Source organism: Polyodon spathula, chromosome 15 (genome assembly GCF_017654505.1).
Source record: "Polyodon spathula isolate WHYD16114869_AA chromosome 15, ASM1765450v1, whole genome shotgun sequence".
In the NCBI taxonomy this organism is placed as follows: domain Eukaryota; kingdom Metazoa; phylum Chordata; class Actinopteri; order Acipenseriformes; family Polyodontidae; genus Polyodon; species Polyodon spathula.
Window position 1 is genome coordinate 12095474 of NC_054548.1, and position 25015 is coordinate 12120488.

The 25015-nt window shown below is 37.3% G+C and overlaps 1 protein-coding gene across 1 annotated transcript; it reads left to right on the top strand.

The window, feature by feature from the left end:
* Window positions 1–866: 866 nt before the first annotated feature.
* Window positions 867–2201, top strand: LOC121327570 (transmembrane protein FAM155A-like). The gene has a single exon (XM_041271664.1). It carries the CDS (start codon window positions 1362–1364, stop codon window positions 2184–2186), a length of 825 nt encoding a protein of 274 aa, XP_041127598.1. The 5' UTR covers window positions 867–1361; the 3' UTR covers window positions 2187–2201.
* The last annotated feature ends 22814 nt before the right edge of the window (window positions 2202–25015 follow it).

Below are 25015 nucleotides of genomic sequence, written 5' to 3' on the forward strand. Positions count from 1 at the left end.
ACAAAATAGCTCAAACTTACGTGACTGAGTTGTCTCCCAATTAGTTTTTTTTTTGTTTTTTTTAAAGAGACCAACAAAACCCATATCCTCTGTTGTAAATATCCTGTCAACGTTTTAAATACATTTTAACGCGTATCCAAATGTCTGAAGTGAAGCAGCTTCATGCTGCTTTAAGATATTTGCTCCCCCTCTCCCCTTGTTTTTCGTCACAGCAACAGTGTGGCACCTGATTTTCTATCTATGTCTATCCTGACCGTAACTGAACTACACTTGGTCTCTTCAACTAATTGTTGTCCATTGTCTTATCTATATTCGATATACCGTACATAATTATATTGTATAATAATATATATAATAATAATATAATAATATATAATTATAATATAAAATATATTTTTAACAGTTGCCTATAAAATAATATATACACCTGTATAACATTGCCAAAAAACATATTTTTCATTAGCATTTTTCACCATGTATTAAAAACCACAGTAGCCTATTTATAAAAAAAAAAAAAAAAAAAAAAACGTACACCGCGAAGGCTACTCAACCATTTAATTTTTGTTAAAACGTCTGCTTCACAAGCGTGGCAAAAGTTTAAGGGTAACTGTGTATAAATGTTTACAAAATAATTAATTTCATGTCACATAATTTAGACTATAAAATGGCATTTGAAAGGACGCATTGTGGTAAACTCTCTATAAAGTAAAAAGTAAACATTAAATAGTTTTCTTTTTATTCGCGCAATTGACACTACTCCAAAACCTATACTTTCGGAATAAACTACCTGTTAACAGTTACCGTAATGTTTAGATCAACTGTGTCTGTAGTTAAGATAAACTTGAGAATATGCTGATTCGTTTATTCACTGTATCAGTATGTATCACTTGGTTGTAAGCAGACCTGCTACTGCAACTAGCGCTGGACCAAGATGATTGTGCTTTTCCAAAGGAAAAATCCACGGCATTCTGCACAGATACCAAGGAAAAAATCGCCAGGTTGAAACAAAAAGATATTACGAACCCTCATGATCGCTGGTTAGATGAAGGGTGGCTGGTGAGAGCAGGGCTACGGAAAGCGAGAAAGCTCAGCACCTTCAAGAGGAAAGAGAGAGGCATGTTGTCACAGAGAAGTAGGGTTTCCTCAAGAGAGCCATGGATAACTGTGATATGACAATGCCTTGTTTAATCTCTTTGCATGCACTAATTGGATGGAAATAGCAGATCACCACTAAGTGAAATAAGGACCACTTTAAATTCAACGTTTAAGTGGAAAAGAAAAAAGAAAATCTTCAAGTCAATGAATATTGTGGCAAAGGAGCCCTCACGGTGGAGTCGGCCAGTGCTGCGCTTTCCCAAAATATGAACAGGGGTGCTTGGATGTGTCGGCAGCAAGATGACGGCTTAAAATTCTGGTTTGCACCCCGAGAGAACGAAAAACCTTTTACTGATTCGGAAAGGGCACAGAAATGGCGACTGTCCTTAGCATCTCTCTTGTTTTTCACCATCCTGCTCTCTGATCACCTGTGGTTCTGCGCTGAGGCAAAATTGACACGGACCAGAGACAAGGAGCTGGACAAGTTAGCATTAACAAACATGGGTGATCACTTCTCATCAGTAAGCAACATACTTTCATCAAAACTCCATTCACCACACAGCAGCCTAAGTAAAGACAACAATGCTATTTTTATAGGTAATACTGCTAAACCTTTGTGGCGACTAGAAACGTGCCCTCCGCATAGTTTATCTAAAAACTGTTTTACTTTTGAACATGCCGAACCTGTCTGCAGGAGCATTGGCGAGGAGAGGGGAGAGGAATCCACACCTTTGAATTTAAGCGATTTGTATCTTTCGTTTTGTAATTCTTATTCTATTTTGGATTTGTTTATGGGGTTCTCCAATCCGGACAATTTAAACTGTAGCCTGGAAGTGGTTATGGGTGGGAATCTACATGGATGCAGCCTGTGCGTCCAGGCATACCAACGCTATGACCAACACGCTCAGGAGAAATATGAAGAGTTTGAGGTTATGATTCAGAAATACTTGCAATCGGATGGATATTCTGTAAAAACGTGCATGAAGGAGTGCAAGGTAGGGTGTCTTACTTTTTCAAGGCATTATAACGGGTTGGTATATGAGTTTGGTCTTCATGTAGTCATGGCAACTGATGCTCACGGTTTTAGATAAATGCATTGCAGTAAACAAAAGTATTTTGGAATAAACACTCGTGCCCCCCCCCCCCCCCCCCCCCCCCCCCCCTTTTTTTTTCTTTAGAATTTAAGGAAATTGTTGGGTGAAATTTAGGATAGAGCAACTGATTGAAGGTTGTGGCACAAGAAATTAATGTTGTGACAAGCAATGCTTTTCAGTGTGAGTAGTACAATGCGTTGCGACTGTACATTAATAATAGACGTAAAGGCTATATTGAAAGAGTGTGTCAGCAGAATTGTTTAGGGAGTTAATGAACTGTAGCCTTTCATTTGCTATTAATTCCATTATGTGGTCAAATTCTTAAACGAGGCGAAGGTTCTGCTTATGTTGTGTGTGTGTGTGTGTGTGTGTGTGTGTGTGTGTGTGTGTGCGTGTGTGTGTTTTCTGCAAACTTAATTTGGCGAGCATTTCATGTATTTGCTAGGAAATATGCCTGCGGTCAATACCTGTCAAGAATCAAACCGAATTAGCAAGTGGTGTTCATTTGCTCAACAGATGCTGGGAAGGGTTTGCATGGCAGTCCTTGATTAGACAGTGCATGCATTCCCATTTAAAGCAGTTTGGGCATATGTAAAATCCAAATGTATCGTTATGTTGTGTGTGTGTGTGTGTGTGTGTGTGTGTGTGTGTGTGTATGTATGTATATATATATATATATATATATATATATATATATATATATATATATATATATAGAGAGAGAGAGAGAGAGAGAGAGAGAGAGAGAGAGAGAGAGAGAGAGAGAGAGAGAGAGAGAAATATCCAGATGCCAGTGCAGTTACTGTAGTTAATGTATTCTATTACACTATTTCTTTGGTGAAATGGTGATGATAGAATTTCAATAAGGCTCATCATTGTTCTCAGTGAATCACTTTGCATTCTAAAATTTTTCAGCACCATATCCAACACGTAGACTCCACAAAATGAACGCCTTCCTTCCAGGGTGTTTTGATTGTAAATATAAGTTAGAGATGGATTTTACATTATAATGCCATCATTTAGTGCAATAAGCATGACAACAACATTTAGTATGTAAATGTTTTTTTTTTGTTTGTTTGTTTGTTTTAATTACCAAACAAAAGTGTGGCATTGAATGAGACAATTTACTGGAATAGAAGGAACATGAGCTGTAAGATACAAGAGTTCTTCACAATGACAACTAGAGTTTTACATTGCCATCTTGAAACATCCAACCCGATTATTTTGGGGGAAGATTCAGGTTTTGAAACGGGACATAAATATGATGATGTTTCTCATCATTAACAGTGTAAAGCAGCTAATTAGCTACTCGATATAATGTGGAATTATCATAGGAACATGTAAATGGATTCAATTTTAAATGGGTTTCAATGTAATAACACATGACACCCTATGGTCTATTCAAAAGAAAATGTAAAAAAGTTTGACTGCTAATACACATATCAGCTCTACCTCTTCAAGAGTAACAGAAATATGGCTTGAAAGCCGACATTATTGATGTCAGCGCTATCAGGATTCACAAGATAAATGCAGCTAGCTAAGGCCTGGGAGAAATAAAGCCTGAGCATTTCTGTGATCAGTCAAGAGGACTGTAAACAGGACTGTGACTTAAGTTTTAGTCATAGAAACTGGGCACATATGTAATAATAATAGGAAGAAGAAGAAGAAGAAGAAGAAGAAGAAGAAGAAGAAGAAGAAGAAGAAGAAGAAGAAGAAGAATACTTCTACTACTACTACCACTACTTTTTATTATTATTATTATTATTATTATTATTATTATTATTATTTTAGTAGTAGTAGTAGTAGTAGTAGTCCTAGTAGTAGAATAAGAAGTGGTTGTAGTAGTCAATAACAAATTTTTTTCCAGCACCCTGGTCAGCAACAAGCAGATCACCCTTGTTGCTGTCCAGCGTGCCAACATCTCGAGAAATCAACGAAAGAGCTTAGTTTATAGCCTTGTGTTATAGTGAGAGAATAACAACAAGGTGCAGTTATGCAACGTCTCATAAACAGATTGCATGTTTTTTTTTTTTTAATAGATTTTTGGAGGTCCACATTGTTGTACCGTTTCTGCATTTGTAGAGCATATGCTATATTCTTTTTTTTTTCAGTCCTGCCATCTATTTCATGGGATATGTTATATTTAATAACATCACTAAGCTTTAAAAACAAATTAGACTGAGACACGCAGGATTCTGCATAAAGGGTTCAGTATAAAACCAAATGGTTTGTTAATTTGTTGTGTCATTAACCTATGTCACAGTAGATAGATAGATAGATAGATAGATAGATAGATAGATAGATAGATAGATAGATAGATAGATAGATAGAAATTGTGATTTTTAAAAATTTATTGTGAACAATTTTAGACTTCTAGAAGCTTTAATTACATACTACAAAAAAAAAAAATCAACATTATTTCCATAAAAGCAGAGCAGCAGTTATACCGATCTAAAATGTCGAGATGTCTTTTGTAATGGAAAAGATATTTCCTACTGCCTATTCAGAAGAAGCACTAACTCACTACCCTGGGTAATTAAATAAAAATATGTATGGCATGAATTGGCAGGCATTTAACTAATTTAAATTGCAAATACTTTCTGATGTTTGATTTATTTAATGTCAGTTTAGTAAATTTGCACTTTAAAGGAGCGAAATTATAAATTATATTATATATAATGCCTTTCATAGTGGACCTCCATCACAAAGTGCTTTACAAGATACAAGACTAGTGTTTGTGAACTATGCATAAGCTACAGAGTCACTTACAAGAATATCTCACCTGAAAGACAGAGCAGAAGGAGGTTAAGTGACTTGCTCGGGGTCACACAATGAGTCAGTGGCTGGCTGTGGCATAATGATTAGATATCCTGGTTAAAGGATAAAATACTGTTGAAGGTGAACATTGGTCAGGAAATTGAATTGAAAAAAGAAAAAGAAACAAAAATTAATATAAGTCTATTACCTTTACTGTGTCAATCTCGCACAATACCTTGGAATATTATAGAATTATGGAATATAATTCATTCTACATTGTGAAAATAAGGAAATAAAGGAATTGACAATAAAGGAATTGACACTTTTTTTTTAAGGTAGGTATTTCCTATATCTGGTGTCTTGTTTTATTCAGTGTTTACACTTTTTAGTAATTATGACATTATTGTTGCTTATCCTCTACGCTATCTCTTTAACCTAGCTGGAATTTTTTTTTTTTAAGTAAATTGCATTTTGTGTAGTTTTCAAAATCATTAACATGTTAATAAAGAAAAAGCCTTAATTTTCTTTTGAACACATGTTGATCATGCAGACTAAAAATTATGACATGAAAGAATGGCTGCAGAGTTATTTTGTGATGCTGTGTCATGTCTGTCTGCCCAGTCTGTGCTTACTTTGCCCTCCAAAATATTACCCATATGGGAAAAAATCATTTTCTCTTGCACTAGAGCTCTGTTTTGTCTTCAGGGCAACACAATAAAGTTTTGAATCGGTGTTGAAATAATCCGCTCCCATGCCAATCAGCATCACAGATTCCACACTTTTCAGTGTTTGACCTTTACAGAAGCTATCAAAATAAGGAAGTGTGTGTTTAAAACCACCCTGAACACATACACAATTCCCTTTTACTTTTACTGATACAAAATTTTATTTAATAAGACCAGGCCGTTGGTAAGATACAATTTAATAACATACTCCAGACATTCAGAAGAGCTGCTGCTTTGTTTCCTTTGAAGGCACTTGGTTTGTATCTCAAACATAATATGTAAAGCAGCTTCCAGTCAGTTTAAAAACAAAATTCAAATTAATTTTTTTGTTCCTTTACAATTTTAATTTCGAAAGCTACCTTACCTTGGGATTGTAAAGAAGTTCTGACTTCTGATTACTGTAGAGTACACAGAAGGGTAAGTTATGTAGTAAATCATCACATAGTATCATATTTTAGCTTTAAGTTACTAAATTATCTTGTCTAAATGATATTGTGTTTTATGTGAAATCATCTATACTGAAATTGAGGGATGTTGAAATGTATATTCAGCCTAATGGTTCAATATTGTGTGTCAGCAATGTATACATGAATGTAGAGTAGTATTCTGTAATTATTAAGAATCAAGAATCAATGCAGCAAATACCATATGTGTTCTAACAGTTATTTTAATCAGCTTTCAAGGTCTTGTGATGGCCCTCTGTTCTATGACTGCAAACAGATGGTATGTTTTTTTTTTTTTTTTTTTTTTTTGTAAGTAAGCAAACAGTTAAAAATCTAGGCTACTGGGCTACAATGGTACAGTAGCCAGCTGTTTTGTGCAGTTGAAGGAGTTCTTCAACTCCATCTCACCAGCAGAGCGAATAAAAACCAGTCCCACCTGTACAAAGTGTGCCGCCTGGTTGTTGAGGTGATAATTATCCGGTGGGATATTGGCTCTTCTGTGTATGTCATTTGCTCTGGGACCTTGTTCCTGATGCTTGTCATGGTGCTGAATGGTACTCACAGGACCAGGAATACCAAGATGATTAGGCACATTTTAGTTTAGCTGTTATGTTTGTCTTATCAGCATTTCATCGACTGCAGACATAAAATTGTTTTGTTGTTTATTAGATCAAATCAAATAAATGAACAGTGGGAATCGTATGTGGCTCTTTGAAGTGCAAATAGAAAGTGATCTGATCCATAGTACTTAGAGTCTTATTACTTGGCAGTTGGGAATAATAGAGGTACTTGAAGTTTTAATTACACAGCTGCTAGGCAAACATAGTCTGCATTTTCTTAAGTCTAAGTTGTTTTTACGTGCCCGGTGTTTTCTCCACCTGCATTTCCATGGACCTGGAAGTCTGTTTCGGAATACATTTCCTTTTTGCATGAACATATCTGTTTCTTCACAAGGAAGTTTTAAGTCAAACTGTTGCACAAAACATTCAAAGCCTGTCAGACTGCTGTCAGTACACCCACACATTGACGAAAAAGAAACATTTAAATTCCTTCGCCAACATGCCTAAAATTGGATCATACATTTTTGTTTTATAGGCAGTGAGCAAGATGATGATATCCCTTTGTTCACCCAGTCCAGTCACTTCATGTGAATCTGGTATCTTCGTTGATCAGAATGTGATTATTTGTTATTAGTTTTATAAGGATTTCTTTTAACTTCAGCATCAGAGTTTGTAATAAAAAAAAGAGTACCCCCTCTGAAAATGGTCTGTGTAAATTGTAATTATTTATAAAAATGTATAATGGAGAACCTGATACCCCATCTGACACATCCTGCAAGCTGTTTGGTTATTTGGAGGAGCAGCTAGTGAGTGCCAGCTGCTAATCCCTACCCAGCAGGTGGGTGGGTTCCAGCGGAGTGGCAGGCATACAAAGGTCCCGGTTGTACACCTCAGAACTGCTGCAAAGCCATTAGATTCAGCAGTGGCTGCTGAAAAGCCATAGAGATCAGAGGGCTGCTGCTGCAAAACCGTCAGATCGTACAGTATTCTGCCACAGTACTGGGTTCCAGGAAACGAAGCGACCAACTCTTGGGACAACCGTGTGTATATCTGGGGTCGGGGGTTGTCCCAGGAGAAGGAAGCCGCAACGGCCACCGACCGTTTGTATATCCAGGGTTGGGGTTGGGTGAACTTCCTGAGGGACAGGGAGTTAGTTTCGGGATAGTAGATCCCACCATTATAGGCAAACAGTTGTTTAAGCGGGACCTGCATTATTAGTTGAGTAGCACTAGCTGTGTTTACAGTACCTTTTATTTGTAGTTTGTGTACAGTGTTTTATTTTGCTTTTTGTATGCCGGCCCACATGCCCCACGTGAGCTTTCATGGTTAGTAGTGTCACATGATGTTCCTGTATGTGTTCATGCAAACAAAACCTGTGCGTCTGTGGGGCACCCCCTGCATGCCAATCAGAGAATACCCAAACTTTCAATTTTCCATTGTTACAACCCCATTTCCTTCTAAAAATGCCCTGTGTGGTCTTTGCCCCATTATATAACCCATATTTAATGCATCCCTGATTCAATTAGAAAAAAATATCCTGTTTCAGACGAATTTTCATTTATATTAATTTTTTTTTTCAAAACGTTTAATCATTTATAGTCATTTATAGTGTCTTGATGCATTAAACCATTGCAATTAGATACTACCGTACTACCAGTGAACATAGTTTGATCTTTTTTTAAAAAATATAAACATGACTGTAAAATACTAAACCAGGTTTTTCATAAAAAGTGTGTATGATTAAATGTAGATTTACAACGTTATTTATAAATGAACTAAATAATGAGGATAATGACTATAACACAGAATCCTGATAGCAATTTAATATAATGTGGGACCTCAATGATTTACTTGTGGAAAATGTTGATCACATACTATTTACTTTAATACAAAGGGTAAAAAAAAAATATGCATGACATCTACTGTTTTCAAACGCAGCTGCCAAGTATTATATTTCTGGCAATATCTTAGACATATTACAGTGGTACAGATTCTTTAAGACAGAATCCTTTGCTATTGGGTATTGCAGAATGTTTTTAGAATATTAGGACAAAAATAATATATATGTTAATCGGTGCTTCCAAATCTACAGTTATGGCCAAATGTTTTGCTTCACGTACAATTTTAGGATTGATTGAGACATCATTTAAAAAAAAAAAAAGTATATATGAACTTAATTTAGATATTTTATTTAGAATCATGTAATCAAAGAAACTACAAAATTATATTGCAAAAGTCTACTGGAAGCCATAACAATAGTACAGTATTTTATGTTAGATTTCTAAATGTCACATTCTTAAATTTGTGTTTTTCGTTACATATATAGAAAACCGCAAAGCGGTATATAATTCAGTATGCTAAAGTCACATTCAGCAGGTTTCATTCGACTTTATGAAGCAAAATTAGTTAATTCTATAGGGGGATGCTAAACCTTTGGCCATAGCTGTACAGTATGGTCTGGGGGCCAGTTATGGCTCTGAAAATATTCCCACATACCAAATCTTACAATTTAGATTAACATACATATTTTATGTTGTTGAGTAAACAGGAACTATCCTGAAAAAGTTATAAAATTTGGTCCAATTTATATTGAATCAATAAAGTTTTTTTTGTTTTTAAATCCTAATTTAATCAATCAAAGATTGTCAATATGGAATTGTCTCAGTATTCCTTCCAATCCCAGGTCTGTGGATTGTCTGCCATACTAGAGATCAGGAACCAGGAAGCACCAGTTTACATCTTCAGTTTTGTACCTCAAAAGAAAACAGAAAAGTCTGAGTAAAGAATATTTATAAGACCATTGCACACGGGATCCACTTCTTTAACAGATTTCAGTCTAATACTTCTGCCTTAAATCATTTGAATTTAAGTTTGATGATGATGAGTTATCAGGATACAAAACAGTACTCTATCAGTTGTAAACAAGTCACTAGCAGTGCCAAAAAGATGTTCTTTTAAGCATAGTTCCTGTTCCTTTAAGCATAGCATTTACAATGGGAGAAAATCTGTTTCACCATAAGGGTGATCTCTTAGCCGAAGTGTTCTCTTAGGAGCTATATATATATATATATATATATATATATTTTTTTTTTTTTAACCATACAAAACATTTAGGCCAAAGCTATCTGGTAACTAAAGTCAAAAAGGAGCATCACACTTTCAAAGAAAGTAAATACATGCATACATAAAAAGAGATGAAATCAACATTAACATTAATACATGAAAGCCAGGGTATTTTCTAATTCATTCTCCACCAATAATGCGTGTCCTGTGTGCCAAAGGTTATAGAATACATGTTTTCTTGTGCTGTTTACTGTATGTTATTTTGAAAAGAAAAAGAACAGGGTTAGTGTCAGTGTTAGTGTTAGCGTCAGTGTTAGTGTCAGCGTTAGTGTTAGTGTTAGTGTTAGTGTTAGTGTCAGTGTTAGTGTTAGCCTCAGAGTCAGTGTCAGTTTTAGAGTCAGTGTTAGTGTTAGCGTCAGCGTTACTGTTAATGTTAGCATCAGCATTAGTGTTAGTGTGAGATGTTAGTGTCAGTGTTAGTGTTAGCATCAGCGTTAGTGTTAGTGTTAGTGTGAGATGTTAGTGTTAGTGTCAGTGTTAGTGTCAATGTTAGTGTTAGCGTCAGTGTTCATGTTAGTGTTAATGTTAGTGTTAATGTCAGTGTTAGTGTTAATGTTAATGTTAATGTTAGTGTTAGCGTCAGTGTTAGTGTCAGCGTTAGTGTTAGTGTGAGTTGTTAGTGTTAGCGTCAGTGTTAGTGTCAGCGTTAGTGTTAGTGTACGTTGTTAGTGTTAGCGTCAATTTTAATGTTAGTGATAGTGTTAGTGTTAGTGTTAGTGTTAGTGTTAATGTTAGTGTTAGTGTTAGCATCAGTGTTATAGTTAATGTTAGTGTTAGTGTAGGCTTCAGTGTTAGGGTTAATGTTAGTGTTAGTGTTAGTGTCATTGTTAGCGTCAGTGTTAGGGTTAGTGTTAGTGTTAGCGTCAGAATTAGGGTAAATGTTAGTGTTAGGGTTAATGTTAGTGTCATTGTTAGTGTCAGTATTAGGGTTAATGTTAGTGTCAGTGATAGGGTTAGTGTCATTGTTAGCGTCAGTGTTAGGGTTAGTGTTAGTGTCAGTGATAGGGTTAGTGTTAGTGTTAGCGTCAGTGTTAGGGTTAATGTTAGTGTTAGGGTTAATGTTAGTGTTAGTGTTAACGTCAGTGTTAGGGTTAATGTTAGTGTTAGGGTTAATGTTAGTGTTAGTGTTAACGTCAGTGTTAGGGTTAATGTTAGTGTCATTGTTAGCGTCAGTATTAGGGTTAATGTTAGTGTTAGCGTCAGTGTTAGGGTTAATGTTAGTGTTCGTGTTAGTGTTAGCGTCAGTATTAGGGTTAATGTTAGTGTTAGGGTTAATGTTAGTGTTAGTGTTAGCGTCTGTGTTAGGGTTAATGTTAGTGTTAGTGATAGCGTCAGTATTAGGGTTATGCAAGTGCTGGTTCCTTTCTTCTGGATTTCCTTTGCCCAACTTTACTTCATTACAAACTACACGAACAAACTATATGTCGTCATACTGATACAAACACACACGACTATTCAACTAAAAAATTTTTTCCAAAGCTCCCCCTCTTTTCATTTTTCTGTATCTTAAATGATATTACTTACACATCTTTTTTTTTTTCTAATACACAAGGAAACTAATTAAGTAGTAATGACATCTACAGTAGTCCATTGCGTATCTGGCTGAGGTGGGCCCAGAGTAGGGGGTGGATATGAAAAAAGTCGGATAAATGAATCCTGTTTTAAATACCATTATACGCAGCTGTAACAATTACAGTATTCACACGATTATTGTTTTGAGATTCATCTTTTATTAGATAACTCCCCTAAATCCTTTGTTTAGAAAGATACAGGGTATTAATGCTTGTGTCAAAGTAGCCGTCTGCCATATGGGTGCATGCATTTGCAGCTGAGTGACAGGCAGGAGATCAAGACGGAGGTTGAAATTGATAGGCCCCGCAGGCGAACAGGATTTATTCACATATCAACACACTGAACACCTCATGTGATACTACCAGCAATGGTAGCACACGGAGCACATACAACACAGTGTATGGAAATTGATGGACTCTCTGAACTAATCTTTTCTGTTCAATAATAAACAAACTCCAGCTACTCATCTGGCTGTTGGCAGTTTCGACTTGCCTACTCACTCTTCGGGATCCAACCCTGGTTCTGGCTCTCTCTCACTGACTCACTCACTCTCACACTCACACTCACACACACACACACACACACACACACACACACACACACATGCGCGCAAGAGCTTCATCAAGGTGGATAAGTATACAGTATGTAAAAAACAGTCCATGTTTCAGCTTTTCTGTTTCATGGTTGAAAACAACATGTTAGAGGGTTTAAACTTAAAGGAAAGAACATTTGGAGAATGCAGTAACCCCCACTTTTATAAAGATAACACATGCACAAAGGTAAGTAACCTTTTTGTTATTTCATGACACAATGCTACAAAGATAGTTTTCTGTTCAATTCATTGTTATTCCCCCATTTCCACTTTGCCCTTAAGTGCTGTGAATGTTACTATTATGACAGAGTTTCATTTGAACCATGCCTTGTAATACCTAATTTATTTAAAATGCATAAAAGCTTGAAATTTTTTAAAAAGCATGGGGAGATCTATTTTAATAAATCTGAATGAGAGCAAGGATCAAGTGACCTCTCTTGTCATTCCATGTTTCTTTCTAACAAATGACTTTGATCACATGTATAAGCATGCATTCACTGTGAGACATGTTGATTCATGCTTGAATGCATGTCTTATAAATGCCATCAACATAATTTGTTACACAAGGAACATGGATCAAATACGGGTAATTAAATCCAGATGAATTAATAGCGCTGAATTCAAAACGAATTCATAACTCAAAGGAAGTGCGTTAAGATATATAGGTGTTGTTCCGACGGAATTCATTATGAATTTGCGGCCATTATTTTAAAGTGCTACTGGTAACACTTTAAAATAAGTGTCTGCTCATGATTGTTTCCTGTGTATTAGGGGAAATGCGTGTCGTGAACTCATGCTTCTGACTTTTGAATTCAATAGCAATTTCATTTGAAATCAGTAGGAAATCATGTGTTAGTTACATTGGAATTACAGGCACTTATTTTAAAGTGTTACCCTGTTGCTAAATCGGTATGATGTATCTATATGTATTGTCTATTGCAGCCTGTTTAAAATGAAACATTCACAGCATTTGAGATGATGTGAAACCTGTGTTTGAGACTTGAGACTGGATAAAGCATTCCTGTCATTGAGCCATTCACCAGGAGAAACTAATGTCATTGCCATATAGTCATTAGCTATAACTGAATGACTGATATTTTATTGGTCACACTAAACAGAACACAACATAGCAACATTAACACTACTTTATCATTGAATTTACAGTGTAGGATTGTACTTAGTCATTTTTTGACACATTAAACATGGAACAGACTGTTTTTTAGACATTTATATCAGTGCATTCCTGAATTACTGCATAGTGCAATAACAATATATGTTGAAGAACCAGATCCATTACTTTCAGTGATTAGAATCTATTCTTGGTCTTAGTCTTCAGCCATAACTTCAAATTCTTTATCTTAAATTCTGACATAAAACTATAGGAAGCAAACTGAAGTAGACTTATGTTTTGGCTGATGGTTCCTGGTTGCAGGAAGAAGCAAGAACATATTGTAATGGAGTGGTGGCAGCACCATTCCGAGCAGCACAGTTAGAGACAGCAGGTGCAGCAATAGCAGGGGGGCGTGGACCTTGGACTGGGGACTGAGTGTCTTTGTTCTTATTGGTTATGTTATGTCTGTATCTGTTTGGTGTGTTTTCTGTGCTCATTTACATACTTTGTTTGTTATTTTATGCCTGATTGTCCCCAGGTCTGCCTCAGCTGTATATAGAGAGCGGTGGGCTGGTTGGGGTTGTCGTGTGCCATCGGTTCCTGACCTGTGTGCATTCTGAATAAAAGTGCTTGCTCGTTTTTACACACTTACTCCTCATTCTTTCCTCCACTGCTGTAATCTGCTGCAATATGTACATGTTTTTATATAAGGATTGCACATTGGTCCAAGTGTTTTAGAACACAGATTTAAGGTATTTGAGGTATTAAAAATTGTGTGGATTTGTGACTAACAAATGATTACCAAGGGAACTGATCCTACAAATTCAGTTTTTATTGCATGCTCCAACACATTAGGGTGAACATTGCTATAGAAAATGTTTCCATTATGGAACATTATTTGTTTCTAATAACTGTCTGTGACAGACATGAAAAAGGATTACAATCAAATGTTTTTAGCTTAAAGAGGATTAAGTAATCAGCATTCAGTTGGACTGGTTAAAGTATGATGTAACAGTAAATTTACAGACATATGAAACAGGAGAGGCAGTCTGGAGTTAAGCGTTCGCAATTACAGATGCAGAACACCCACAGTCAGAGAATTAATGCAAACCTTGGGAGATTTAATAAAGACTTTCAAATGACAGTTTAAAGTGATAAGTGTATATAGTGTACCTAAATAAACAATGGTATGGAACAAGTGAAAACATTTCTGGAACAAATTGTATGATTATTATCATATAAGGATACTTATCCTTTAATAATAACCATACTGAATCACACTACTAAATTATCAAAAGTGAATGGGAAATTAATGTTTGTGAATGCACACTGTGTCCTAAATCTGCACACTATATTTTATGAGGAACAAAGCCCACATGGACCAGTAACAAGTAAGGGCTCTCCACAGATTCACATCAGTGAGGGATTTCTACAGATTCACAGCAGTGAGGGATCTCTACAGATTCACAGCAGTGAGAGATCTATACAGATTCACAGCAGTGAGGGATCTATGTAGATTCACAGCAGTGAGGGATCTCTACAGATTCACAGCAGTGAGGGATCTCTACAGATTCACAGCAGTGAGGGATCTCTACAGATTCACAGCAGTGAGGGATCTCTACAGATTCACAGCAGTGAGAGATCTCTACAGATTCACAGCAGTGAGGGATCTCTACAGATTCACAGCAGTGAGGGATCTCTATAGATGCACAGCAGTGAGGGATCTATGTAGATTCACAGCAGTGAGGGATCTCTACAGATTCACAGCAGTGAGGGATCTCTACAGATTCACAGCAGTGAGGGATCTCTACAGATTCACAGCAGTGAGGGATCTCTACAGATTCACAGCAGTGAGAGATCTCTACAGATTCACAGCAGTGAGGGATCTCTATAGATGCACAGCAGTGAGGGATCTATGTAGATTCACAGCAGTGAGGGATCTCTACAGATTCACAGCAGTGAGAGATCTCTATAGATGCACAGCAGTGAGGGATCTCTACAAATTCACAGCAGTGAGGGATCTCTACAGATGCACAGCAGTGAGGGACCTCTACAGATTCACAGCAGAGAGGGATCTCTACAGATTCACAGCAGTGAGGGACCTCTATAGATTCACAGCAGTGAGGGATCTCTATAGATTCCCAGCAGTGAGGGACCTGTACAGAGTCACAGCAGTGAGGGACCTCTACAGATTCACAGCAGTGAGGGATCTCTATAGATGCACAGCAGTGAGGGACCTCTACAGATTCACAGCAGTGAGGGATCTCTATAGATGCACAGCATTGAGGGACCTCTACAGATTCACAGCAGTGAGGGACCTCTACAGATTCACAGCAGTGAGGGACCTCTACAGATGTACAGCAGTGAGGGATCTCTACAGATTCACCACAGTGAGGGATCTCTACAGATTCACAGCAGTGAGGGATCTCTACAGATTCACATCAGTGGGGGATCTCTACAGATTCACAGCAGTGAGGGATCTCCACAGCTTCACAGCTGTTCACCTCCGACTTGTAGAGAACAAAGAACTGGCTCCCCTCTCCTTTGTGAGGTTCAGAAGGCAGAGCAAGAGCTGCTCCTTCTTACTCCTTGTTTTTCTTCTCTGATTCTCTCTGCCACTTCTGTAATTGTTCCCTTTTTTTCGGGGTTCCCCCATCCTTTCCACCTTGAGTTCCATCCTCACCTCTATCCAAAGGTGGTTCCACCACAACAGAGGGGGATCGTTTGGTAAAGCCAACAAATAAAGCATCCCATCCTCATTCATCTGAGCTCTTTCCCCCCTTATTCAACAATCAGCTGTTGACTGTATCACAATACCTCACTTCCATTGCACTATAGTTCCGTTTCATATGGAGTCTAGCAGACTGCCTCAGCTTGCTAGTGAATCAGGCAGAAGAGACTGCTGCCCAAAATTAACCAACTGAAACTATTTCCATTTGTTTTCCTCCAGGCTCTCAAAGAGCAATAATCTTTTAGTGTTGTCTTTAGTACCCCACATCATGAGATTTTCCTAAACACCCACTCCTTAGCAGGATGAAATAGGAGATGTTACATTTGATTTGTTACACTGCAGGGTTGCTCACCTGTTTGTATCAGAACTTAAACAATAGGGACAGTCCATATTGTATTTTGCCCCAGCATGAAACGAAAAACGACATTTCTGGAAATCTTTGAGATGTGTCAAAAGCATGCTCTTGCTTTCCAGCAAAAGGTCGGAAGCAGTCTTATACAAAAAAAATAGTGGTGCAGATACATACACTACAGTATACACAACAGGGACTTCAGACAAGTTACAGTAACATATGTAGTCCAATACTGTTGTGAAAAAAGGACTGTGAATATACTTAGAGGACTGAACTTCAAGGCACATCTACGGTATTGCCATGGCTATTCAAACTGGTGTCTGAGTACTGACCTAGTTACTCTAAAATCACAAAAAAATAATTCATCATCTATACCAACTGGTGACACATAGGCTGCCAAAGCCAAAAACATTTTAAAAAAAGGCCCATTTTGATCATTTTAACCATGTTAGTAAGAGAAATAAAGCCTCTAGCAATGTAGACAGACTGTTCTTCCTCTGGGTGGCTAGCTAAAGGTCTTATTGTGGTCACAGAGAGGGTTATGCAATATTGTTCATGTCAGCATCCAGCCTACTGTTGAAGGACCTGAGTCTCTGCTTCAGCAACTCTGTCCGGCCACCTGTTGGAACTCATAAGACAATTCCAGGTCAGCAAGTGGACCATGTTGAAGCCATGCACTTCCCCCAGTCAAGGAGACTGTGTGCACATAAAGTGGAAGTTGGGTAGGTGGAAGATGAAGTTGCAACTGGGATTGCGTCAAATGTTTCCTTGATAGTTAAAAGAAATTAGGGAGGGATAAATGAGAGAAGCAAGCCCTCATGACCTCTGTAAAAATCTTAGCCAAGGCTTATAATTTGGCATTAAAAGGCAAGAGGATTAACCTGTTTTATAACCAGATTTAAATAATACAAATCTCAGCGTAGTGGTAATCATTGACCAGTCAACACAAAGCATTAACAAATACTGTATCAGTAAATGCTTGCATTTTCACTGTTGCAAATAGTAGACATTGAACCAGTAAAAAATATAAAAGTATAGAAGATTTCTAATCAGATTTAAATATAAATATCTTTTTCACAAGAACATAGAATTCTGTTTCATTAAAGGCGCTATCAGGTTTGAAGTTTTTTGTTCCTTCGGTATGATGTACAGTACAATATGAAATGGTATCAATAATTCAAATGTCCCTTTTCTTAGTTTCGACACTGCAAGATTTTTATCACTTTCCTGAGTGCTTGGTAATATGAATAAATATGCTGGAGCGCTGACAAAAAAAAAAAAAAAAAGATTTAAATTACAAGACTGATGTTGCTCAAATGAAAAAAAAAATGGATGAAGAGAACTGAAAATATCACAAACCTGCATGACTTACCATTAAATACAGCCTCCTGTTCTGCCTGTTTTTTGTTTAGAAGTGATATTGCTAAAATATATACTAAAATATAAGTGCTTTTCACCTGGAAGGTACGTAGATCATAAATAAATTACAGAAATGCTGTTGTTACAGAAATGTGGGATTATTAGGGGCTCCTGAGAGGCACATCCAGTAAAAGCACATTGCGTGAGTGCAGGATGCACCCTATAGCCTGGACGTCGGTTCGAGTCTGGGCTATTCCACAGCCGACCGTGGACAGGAGTTCCCAGGAGGTGGCGCTCAATTGGCTGAGTGTTACCGCGAGGGGGGGTCTAGGTTGGCCAGGGTATCCTCGGCTTACCGCACACGAGCGACCCCTGTAGTCTGGCTGGGCGCCTGTGGGCTTGCCTGTTAGCTGCCCGGGAGCTGCGTTGTCCTCCTATGCTGTAGCTCCTGGGCGGCTGCATGGTGAATCCGCAGTGGGTGAAGAAGCGGTCAGCTGATGGCACACGCTTTGGAGGAGTCAGTGCAGGGGTGGTAGTGGCCATTTCAAATTGGGAGAAAATAAAAAATAATTGGCAATGACTAAAATTTAAAAAAATAAATAAATGTGGGAGTATGATATACTGCCTACCAAATGTATACATCTCAAGCTAAGCTTAACATTGTGTATACTCAAGTGGCGTTGCTTGTATTTTTGGTTAGGACTGTGCTTCCTTCCGTATAGGCTTTTGATACCATGGCAACTACACTCACACAATTCTATTCAAATCCAATAATGTGTTTGTCGTGTCATTTGCAACTTAGTTAATGATGTAATAATCTACTATTGCTTTCTATTTAAACTTTTAGGCATCATGGCATTGAGTCTATTTATTCATGTATTTTTCTTTATTCTTCTAAATTGTACATTGTCTAATTTTATTTCTTCCAAAACTACAAATTGTAGATGATTCTGTATTCTTTGATATAATGTTGTGCCTGTCTCTCCTATATTTTTTATATGAACACATGCTTGTTAAAAACTGCACACAATGAATGGAAGTGCACAACAGGTAAGATTAACACCATTATTTCATTAGATATAACCACTGGCATTGTTGTGTTTAATAAGAGAGCCATTAAACACAGTTTTCAGTTTTATCAGTTTGCAGCATGCAGAGTATTGGTGGAGAGTGAGATGCAAAATGTGTTTGGCATAGTGATGTCTCCCAGATAATGACATTAAAGCATCGACTGGTGGCTGTTATCAGACTGTTGAGTAGTATCAAAATGAAAACTCTTCAGCATCCACATTTTTCTCTATATTAACGACATGAAATGTTGTTTTATATTGAAACGACATGTGACACATCCTAGTGGGTATTCGGTTTTTATAATCAGTAACAGTGTGGGCACTTCAAATTCTACATACCTTTTTTTTTTTTTTTTTTTTTTAAACTGATTTCAAATGCTAAACAAAAAGTAGGCATCTGCACTTTTTAATCAGATATTATTGCTGGCTACAGAGGTTTAGAGGGCTCTTCTTAACAGCCTGATTCCCCACCTGGATCCTGCTGTCCTACAGTATACTCACTTACACCTTTTCTTTAGTCTTTATTATTTATGTTGTCGATTAACCCTTTGGTGGATAAAAGTATGTGTGTCTGCATGGGAGTTGGTCCATTTGCTCCCCGAAATTTTGAAAAATAAAAGTTTGATATAAATGTTGTGCAACAGGTCAAGTTTGCATTGTATGGTAAATGAATTGTGAATTTTATGGATCCTTACAGGTTTCATTATTTTTAAATTCAGTTACATTTTTTTGTTCATTAATATTTTAAACATCACAATAGAACACTAATACAAATTTACAAAAAAACAACGTTGTAACGTTACAGTAGTAGTGCTTCTAGGTATTGAAATTAGATGTCATTACCTGTTCTACTAAAGATTTTACCTCCCCCTGTATAGATTAACTTAAGAGAGACATCAGAAACCAGGTTAGAGTTCTGGTGTGAGCAATAAATAAATACAAAATATTATTAATTGTGTTATTGCATATTGAAGTTTGGTGAATTTAAATGTTGGTGACCAGGCCACAATCTGTTTATGGGGAAACAAAGAGCCACATTTATCAAGGGCTTTTCACCAAAATGTGATTTGTTCTTTTTTGTGAAAGAAAAACAGAAGTTTTGGGGCTGTTTTTACAACCCTGATTAGCACTTGTTTGTGGATTACAGTGAGATTCCTGCACATTAGGTAAGGCAGTCCACAATTAGTGCTAATTAGGGTCTATAAAAGCAGCAGTTACTGTAACAAGCAACCGAGAAGGTTAATTGAAAGATTAAAAAGTGTGTCTAAGCCGTTCGTAGTTAAGTTTAATTTATCTTTCACAAAAAAACAAAAAATAGCAAATTGAGGGAATAACCCTGTCTTGATTCCTGGCGTAAGTTGGTTGACACAGTTATAATATGCATTAAACAGATCGGGGGTGTTATACATTATGCAGATTCAGCCCTATTACTGTATAATGTTACCCTTGAAGACCTTAGGCTTTTAGGAAACACATGTGTAACCCCATCAGTTGTGATTTACAGATTGCAGTATTTGACTTTTCAACCATTACCCTACAACATTTCTTTACAGGACACAGATTGCAGCCCCCTAATATTTTACATTATAAGACTTCAATCATACAAGGTCATGGGTGTAATTTCATTGCAGCTAAGAAGCTGTTAGACCAAGTTTATAATGGTCTGTTTCCTTCATTTAGCTTTAATGAAAAAGGAACCCCATATCATAGAAATACTTGCAACTCTGTAATAATTACATCCTCTGTTTATAATTGCTTTTCACCTGAAAGCTTTGTAGTAAGTTTTGAAGCAAATTGACATCATTTTACTGCTGTCATTCCTGATTTCAGGAAACATAACATAGTACTGAATGTCTTATCATTGGTATCTTTTCAATGTGTTCTTGATCAGGGCAAAGCACAAGTTGTGTAGTTGCTCACATAAGTGAAATACAGTGAATCCAATGGTCTGTTATTATAGGTTAGCTTTCAGTGGCTATTCCTGTCTCATTGGTGCATTAAAAAAATAATTTGTGCTCAACCTAAATCAATACTATTTAGTAAACAAAGTTAATTTGACACTAACATGACATGTATTATTAGTGAAAATGATCATTGTAAATTATATTAATACATCAAGAATTCATGATTATATCGTTACTATAACTTTTTAAAAACAAATGTAGATTTCAGTAGTGCATACTATTTTTCATAGTTTGGTTGTGGAGTATTTAAACTTACTTTACCATTTAGTTTGAAAAAAGAAATGTACATGTTGATTAAAACTTAGTGTGACAAGTTCCACATTGACATGTTTGTGATAATTAAATAAGGAAGGCTGTGAAGCTGAGATCTGAATCTGAAGATTTTAGAATGAGAGAATGGAATAAAATAGGTGTGACTCCTTTATTGTACATTCAAATACAATACATGTTTTATTATTTTTGATATACATGCTTTGGATTTTGAGTAATAAGCAAATTCAGGGAAAACAGGTACTCCTTCTGTGGAGATCTCACCAATGACAGGCGCTGCAAATGCTTGAAACAAATATAAAAGCTTGTTCCCTGGCAGTGACCATAAAGCTGATTAAACATTTGCCTGTTGACAACAAGAGTGTGATATCCACTGTCAAACATAGCTTTTCAACACACAACAAAACTTAAATTGCATACATAATTGGTAAATAAATATCATGCCATTAGCTGTAGCACATCCCCTTCCTCAGTACACTTGGAGGAAATACAATACATACAGTTCATCGCTGTTATTACTGCATCAATACAGTACTGTACGTGCAGGTTATATATATATATATATATATATATATATATATATATATATATATATATATATAATTATATATTATATATATATATATCCCTTTGGAACTGTTGCTGATGGATCAGTCTCCTCTCACTTTTCTTTCCTTCCTAACATTGCTGATTGGTTTCACTGACAGTCTTATTCAGTGTAACTGTTGTTTCTTTTTGTCTAAAAAATGACAGCATAAGGATTCCAGTAGACAGCAATGAATGATGGGGAGTTGCAGCTGGGACTATGTACATAATTGCTTGCTTGTTCTGTTTTTATGATGGAGCAATACACAACATGGGAAAGGAATTTACTGTCAGGTTAAACACACTTTTTTCACGAATAGACATTTCTAAAGAGCAATGAAAAGAGATCTTTGCTAACCCCATTATTCTTAAACTTCATTACATCAAAATGTGCATTGCACAGGGTCTGCATTCATACACATCATGTAAATACAGAATAACGATAAACATTCAATGTGTTGAGCACATATGCTTAATCTGGTACTCTTTACAGGTAAACGGTGCTGCAATACTTGAGTATTTGATTTGGAAGAGAAATCATTTTTGTGGAAGTTATTTTTGAAAGCACTGAACATGTGAAAGCCTCTGGATGTAAACTGTAGCAGCGGGACTGCCTATGCTGGGTTGTAGATTGTATGATACCTATATTACAAGGGTGATAAAATGTACACTGTTGTACACCAAAAAAATGATGCATACCATCGACACATCCGCCAAACAAAGTTTTGGGAACACATTTTTTAAATAGTTACTTCCTGTGTGTTTATCCATGATCTGTATTGAGTGTAATGGCTCAGAGACAAATTAAGACATCAGATAAGTAAGGAGAACCAGAGGCAAAATGGGGCAACTCCACATCATGTAACTTGATTATTGAAGTGTAGTTTACTGTATGTGGAGTCGATACCAAGCAAGTGGCAGCGTCAGGAAACAGCATGATGAGGGGTGCAAAAGAGTCACAATCACATCAGCGATGACAGTTTTCCAGATTCTGTCTTGATTATACTGACAGGCATGCCGGGGTCTGGAGACAAGGTGGTGAGCGTTTGGTGTATACCTGTAATGTGATCAGATTAATTGAAAGGTTCAAAATTCTGCACCATTTCATCTTAACATTTACTTGATCTCATGACAACTTCTTGTTTTAGTCTAACATGGTGGTTGCACATTCTGTATTTCCAGTAGTTATCCTAGAAAGTACAGTTGGTCGACTAGCTCGGGCTCCAGAATGGCTCCAGCAGCCCCTGCTCCAGCTCCAGGCTGGCTCCAGAGCTGATGGAGACCCTTGCACCAGCTCCAGGCTGGCTTCAGAGCTGATGGAAAGCCCCTTCTCCAGCTCCAGGCTGGTTCCATCAGACCCTGCTCCAGCTCCAGCTGCGTTTAGCTGCTCCAGCTAAAAGCTGAGCCACTAAAACCTCTAATCAGTAATGGAGCCTATTGAAGCTTTTTATTTTTTATTGTTTAATCGGGTCTGCAGCCCATAAAGTGGAGAGCGGATACTACAATGATGCTTTAACTTTCCACTGTCCAAAACTATGTAGGTTTTGGCATATACAAGAATTGTAGCAAACCTTTGGCCATTGACCTGTAGATCAAGGTCATAGCATACCAAGCTGATTCTCTCTTTTTGACTTTTCCACGACAGCAGTAGGACCGATAATTGGATTTTTTTTTTTTTTTTAAATTAACCAGCGAAGTACGAACTTGGTTCCTATTTTGTTTGAACTAAATCTGTTAATGGCAAATGGATCAAAATAGCCTCTGTTTTAGCTTCTGTCAAAGTACCATTGACCAAGAACCAAAATCACTGGTCCAGCAATGACCTGCTTAGGATTCACTTATATTGTACTGGAGTTCATTGTGCAAACACCTAGTATTTTTATTTGGTAGATGTTGGGCCGCTCAGCTCAAAACACTTCTGAGCTCCACTCCGGCTCCAGGCCACGGAGCTGGCTCCAGGGCTCCAGAGCTCAGTTCAAAACACTTCCGATTTCCACTCCAGCTCCAGGCCCCGGAACTGGCTCCAGGGCTCCAGAGCACAGCTCAAAACACTTCCGATTTCCACTCCAGCTCCAGGCCCCGGAACTGGCTCCAGGGGTCCAGAGCACAGCTCAAAACACTTCCGACTTCCACTCCGGCTCCAGGCCCCGGAACTGGCTCCAGGGCTCCAGAGCACAGCTCAAAACACTTCCGACTTCCACTCCGGCTCCAGGCCCCGGAGCTGGCTCCAGGGCTCCAGAGCTCAGCTCAAAACACTTCCAAACTCCACTCCGGCTTCAGGTCCCAGAGCTGGCTTCAGGGCTCCAGAGCCTTAGCATGGCCAACCCGACTAGAAAGCAACCCATCAATCTACCTTCAATCTGTAAAATGGAGAAACAACAGGGAATTGAAGTGCAAGGTGCCTAATCTAATGTTCAGTCTAATCTATTGTGTGCTTGTGTGTGTTACTTTCCCTTTACCCATTCCCATAAAATTTAATTATCTAGCAGGTAGGAAATGCAACCAGTCATCAGCACTACAAATCAATAGTCAGCCACATGTAGGATTTAGGCTAGCTTGTGGAAGTGTAATGCAATAAAAGCAGCCTTTCCTTTACTCTAATGTAAAAGGTAATAATCGGAATTATGTTTATTATTTGCTCCTTTTTGTTAGCAGTTATTATGAACCCTCTGCAAATGGTGGTACTGTATACTGGTTAGATAATAAATAAATAAATAGAAGATTAATTTAAACAAAAAAATACATACAAAACTCTTTACAGAAATGTATGAGTATAAGACAATCAGTTTACTGTAATATTAGTAATATGATGTTATTCACAAAAGTGAACCAAATCTAATGCATTGACTATCTGCAATATACAGGTTCAGATTTACAGGTTTTTTTCACCAGGGAGAAAGGGGTGAAAGGACACACTTTTTTTTTTTTGCAAAAATAAGCTTTGCAATCAACTTCACATTGGAGTGACTAAGAAATCACTTTAACCTGCAAAGGATACTTGGGCACCAACTGAAATTAGTTTGAATGCCCAGTGGAAAGATTTTTGCATCAGTAAACCTCAATGAAAATCAAAACTGATGGGCCAACAATTCAGAAGGCCCGGCTCCGAGTGAATCAGATACCAAAGTGGTTGTAGAGAATGATTGGCAGGGTATTAAGGAAGACTTCTCACAGCTCTGTTCCATACAGTCTAGTTGATAATAGGAATCCTCTGTGTAGTTTCTCAGCACAGATATCCAGCATGTATAAGCATCAAATCAAAACCAAATCAAATGAATGAATGAATGAAAAAGATTGAGGTCTAACCTGGTCAAGAGTCTCAGTGAACAAAGGTAAAATACATTTTTTATAAAAATTATTTGCGGTAAAAAAAAAAAAAAAAAAAAAAGCAAGGGGGGCAGTACAGTGACATCTTGGCAAAGCAAGTAGAGAAGCATGATAGAGCATGGTAAATGCATTGTATGGGGAATCGTGTTACACTACATCATTACCACAAAGAAGCCAGTAAGAGCAGAGTAGCCTCATAGCAGATATTCATTTCTTAAAGGAGTACACGGCCATTGTTGGTTTCAAATACAGCAGATTTATTGCAGCCAGATACAGGTCATTTGA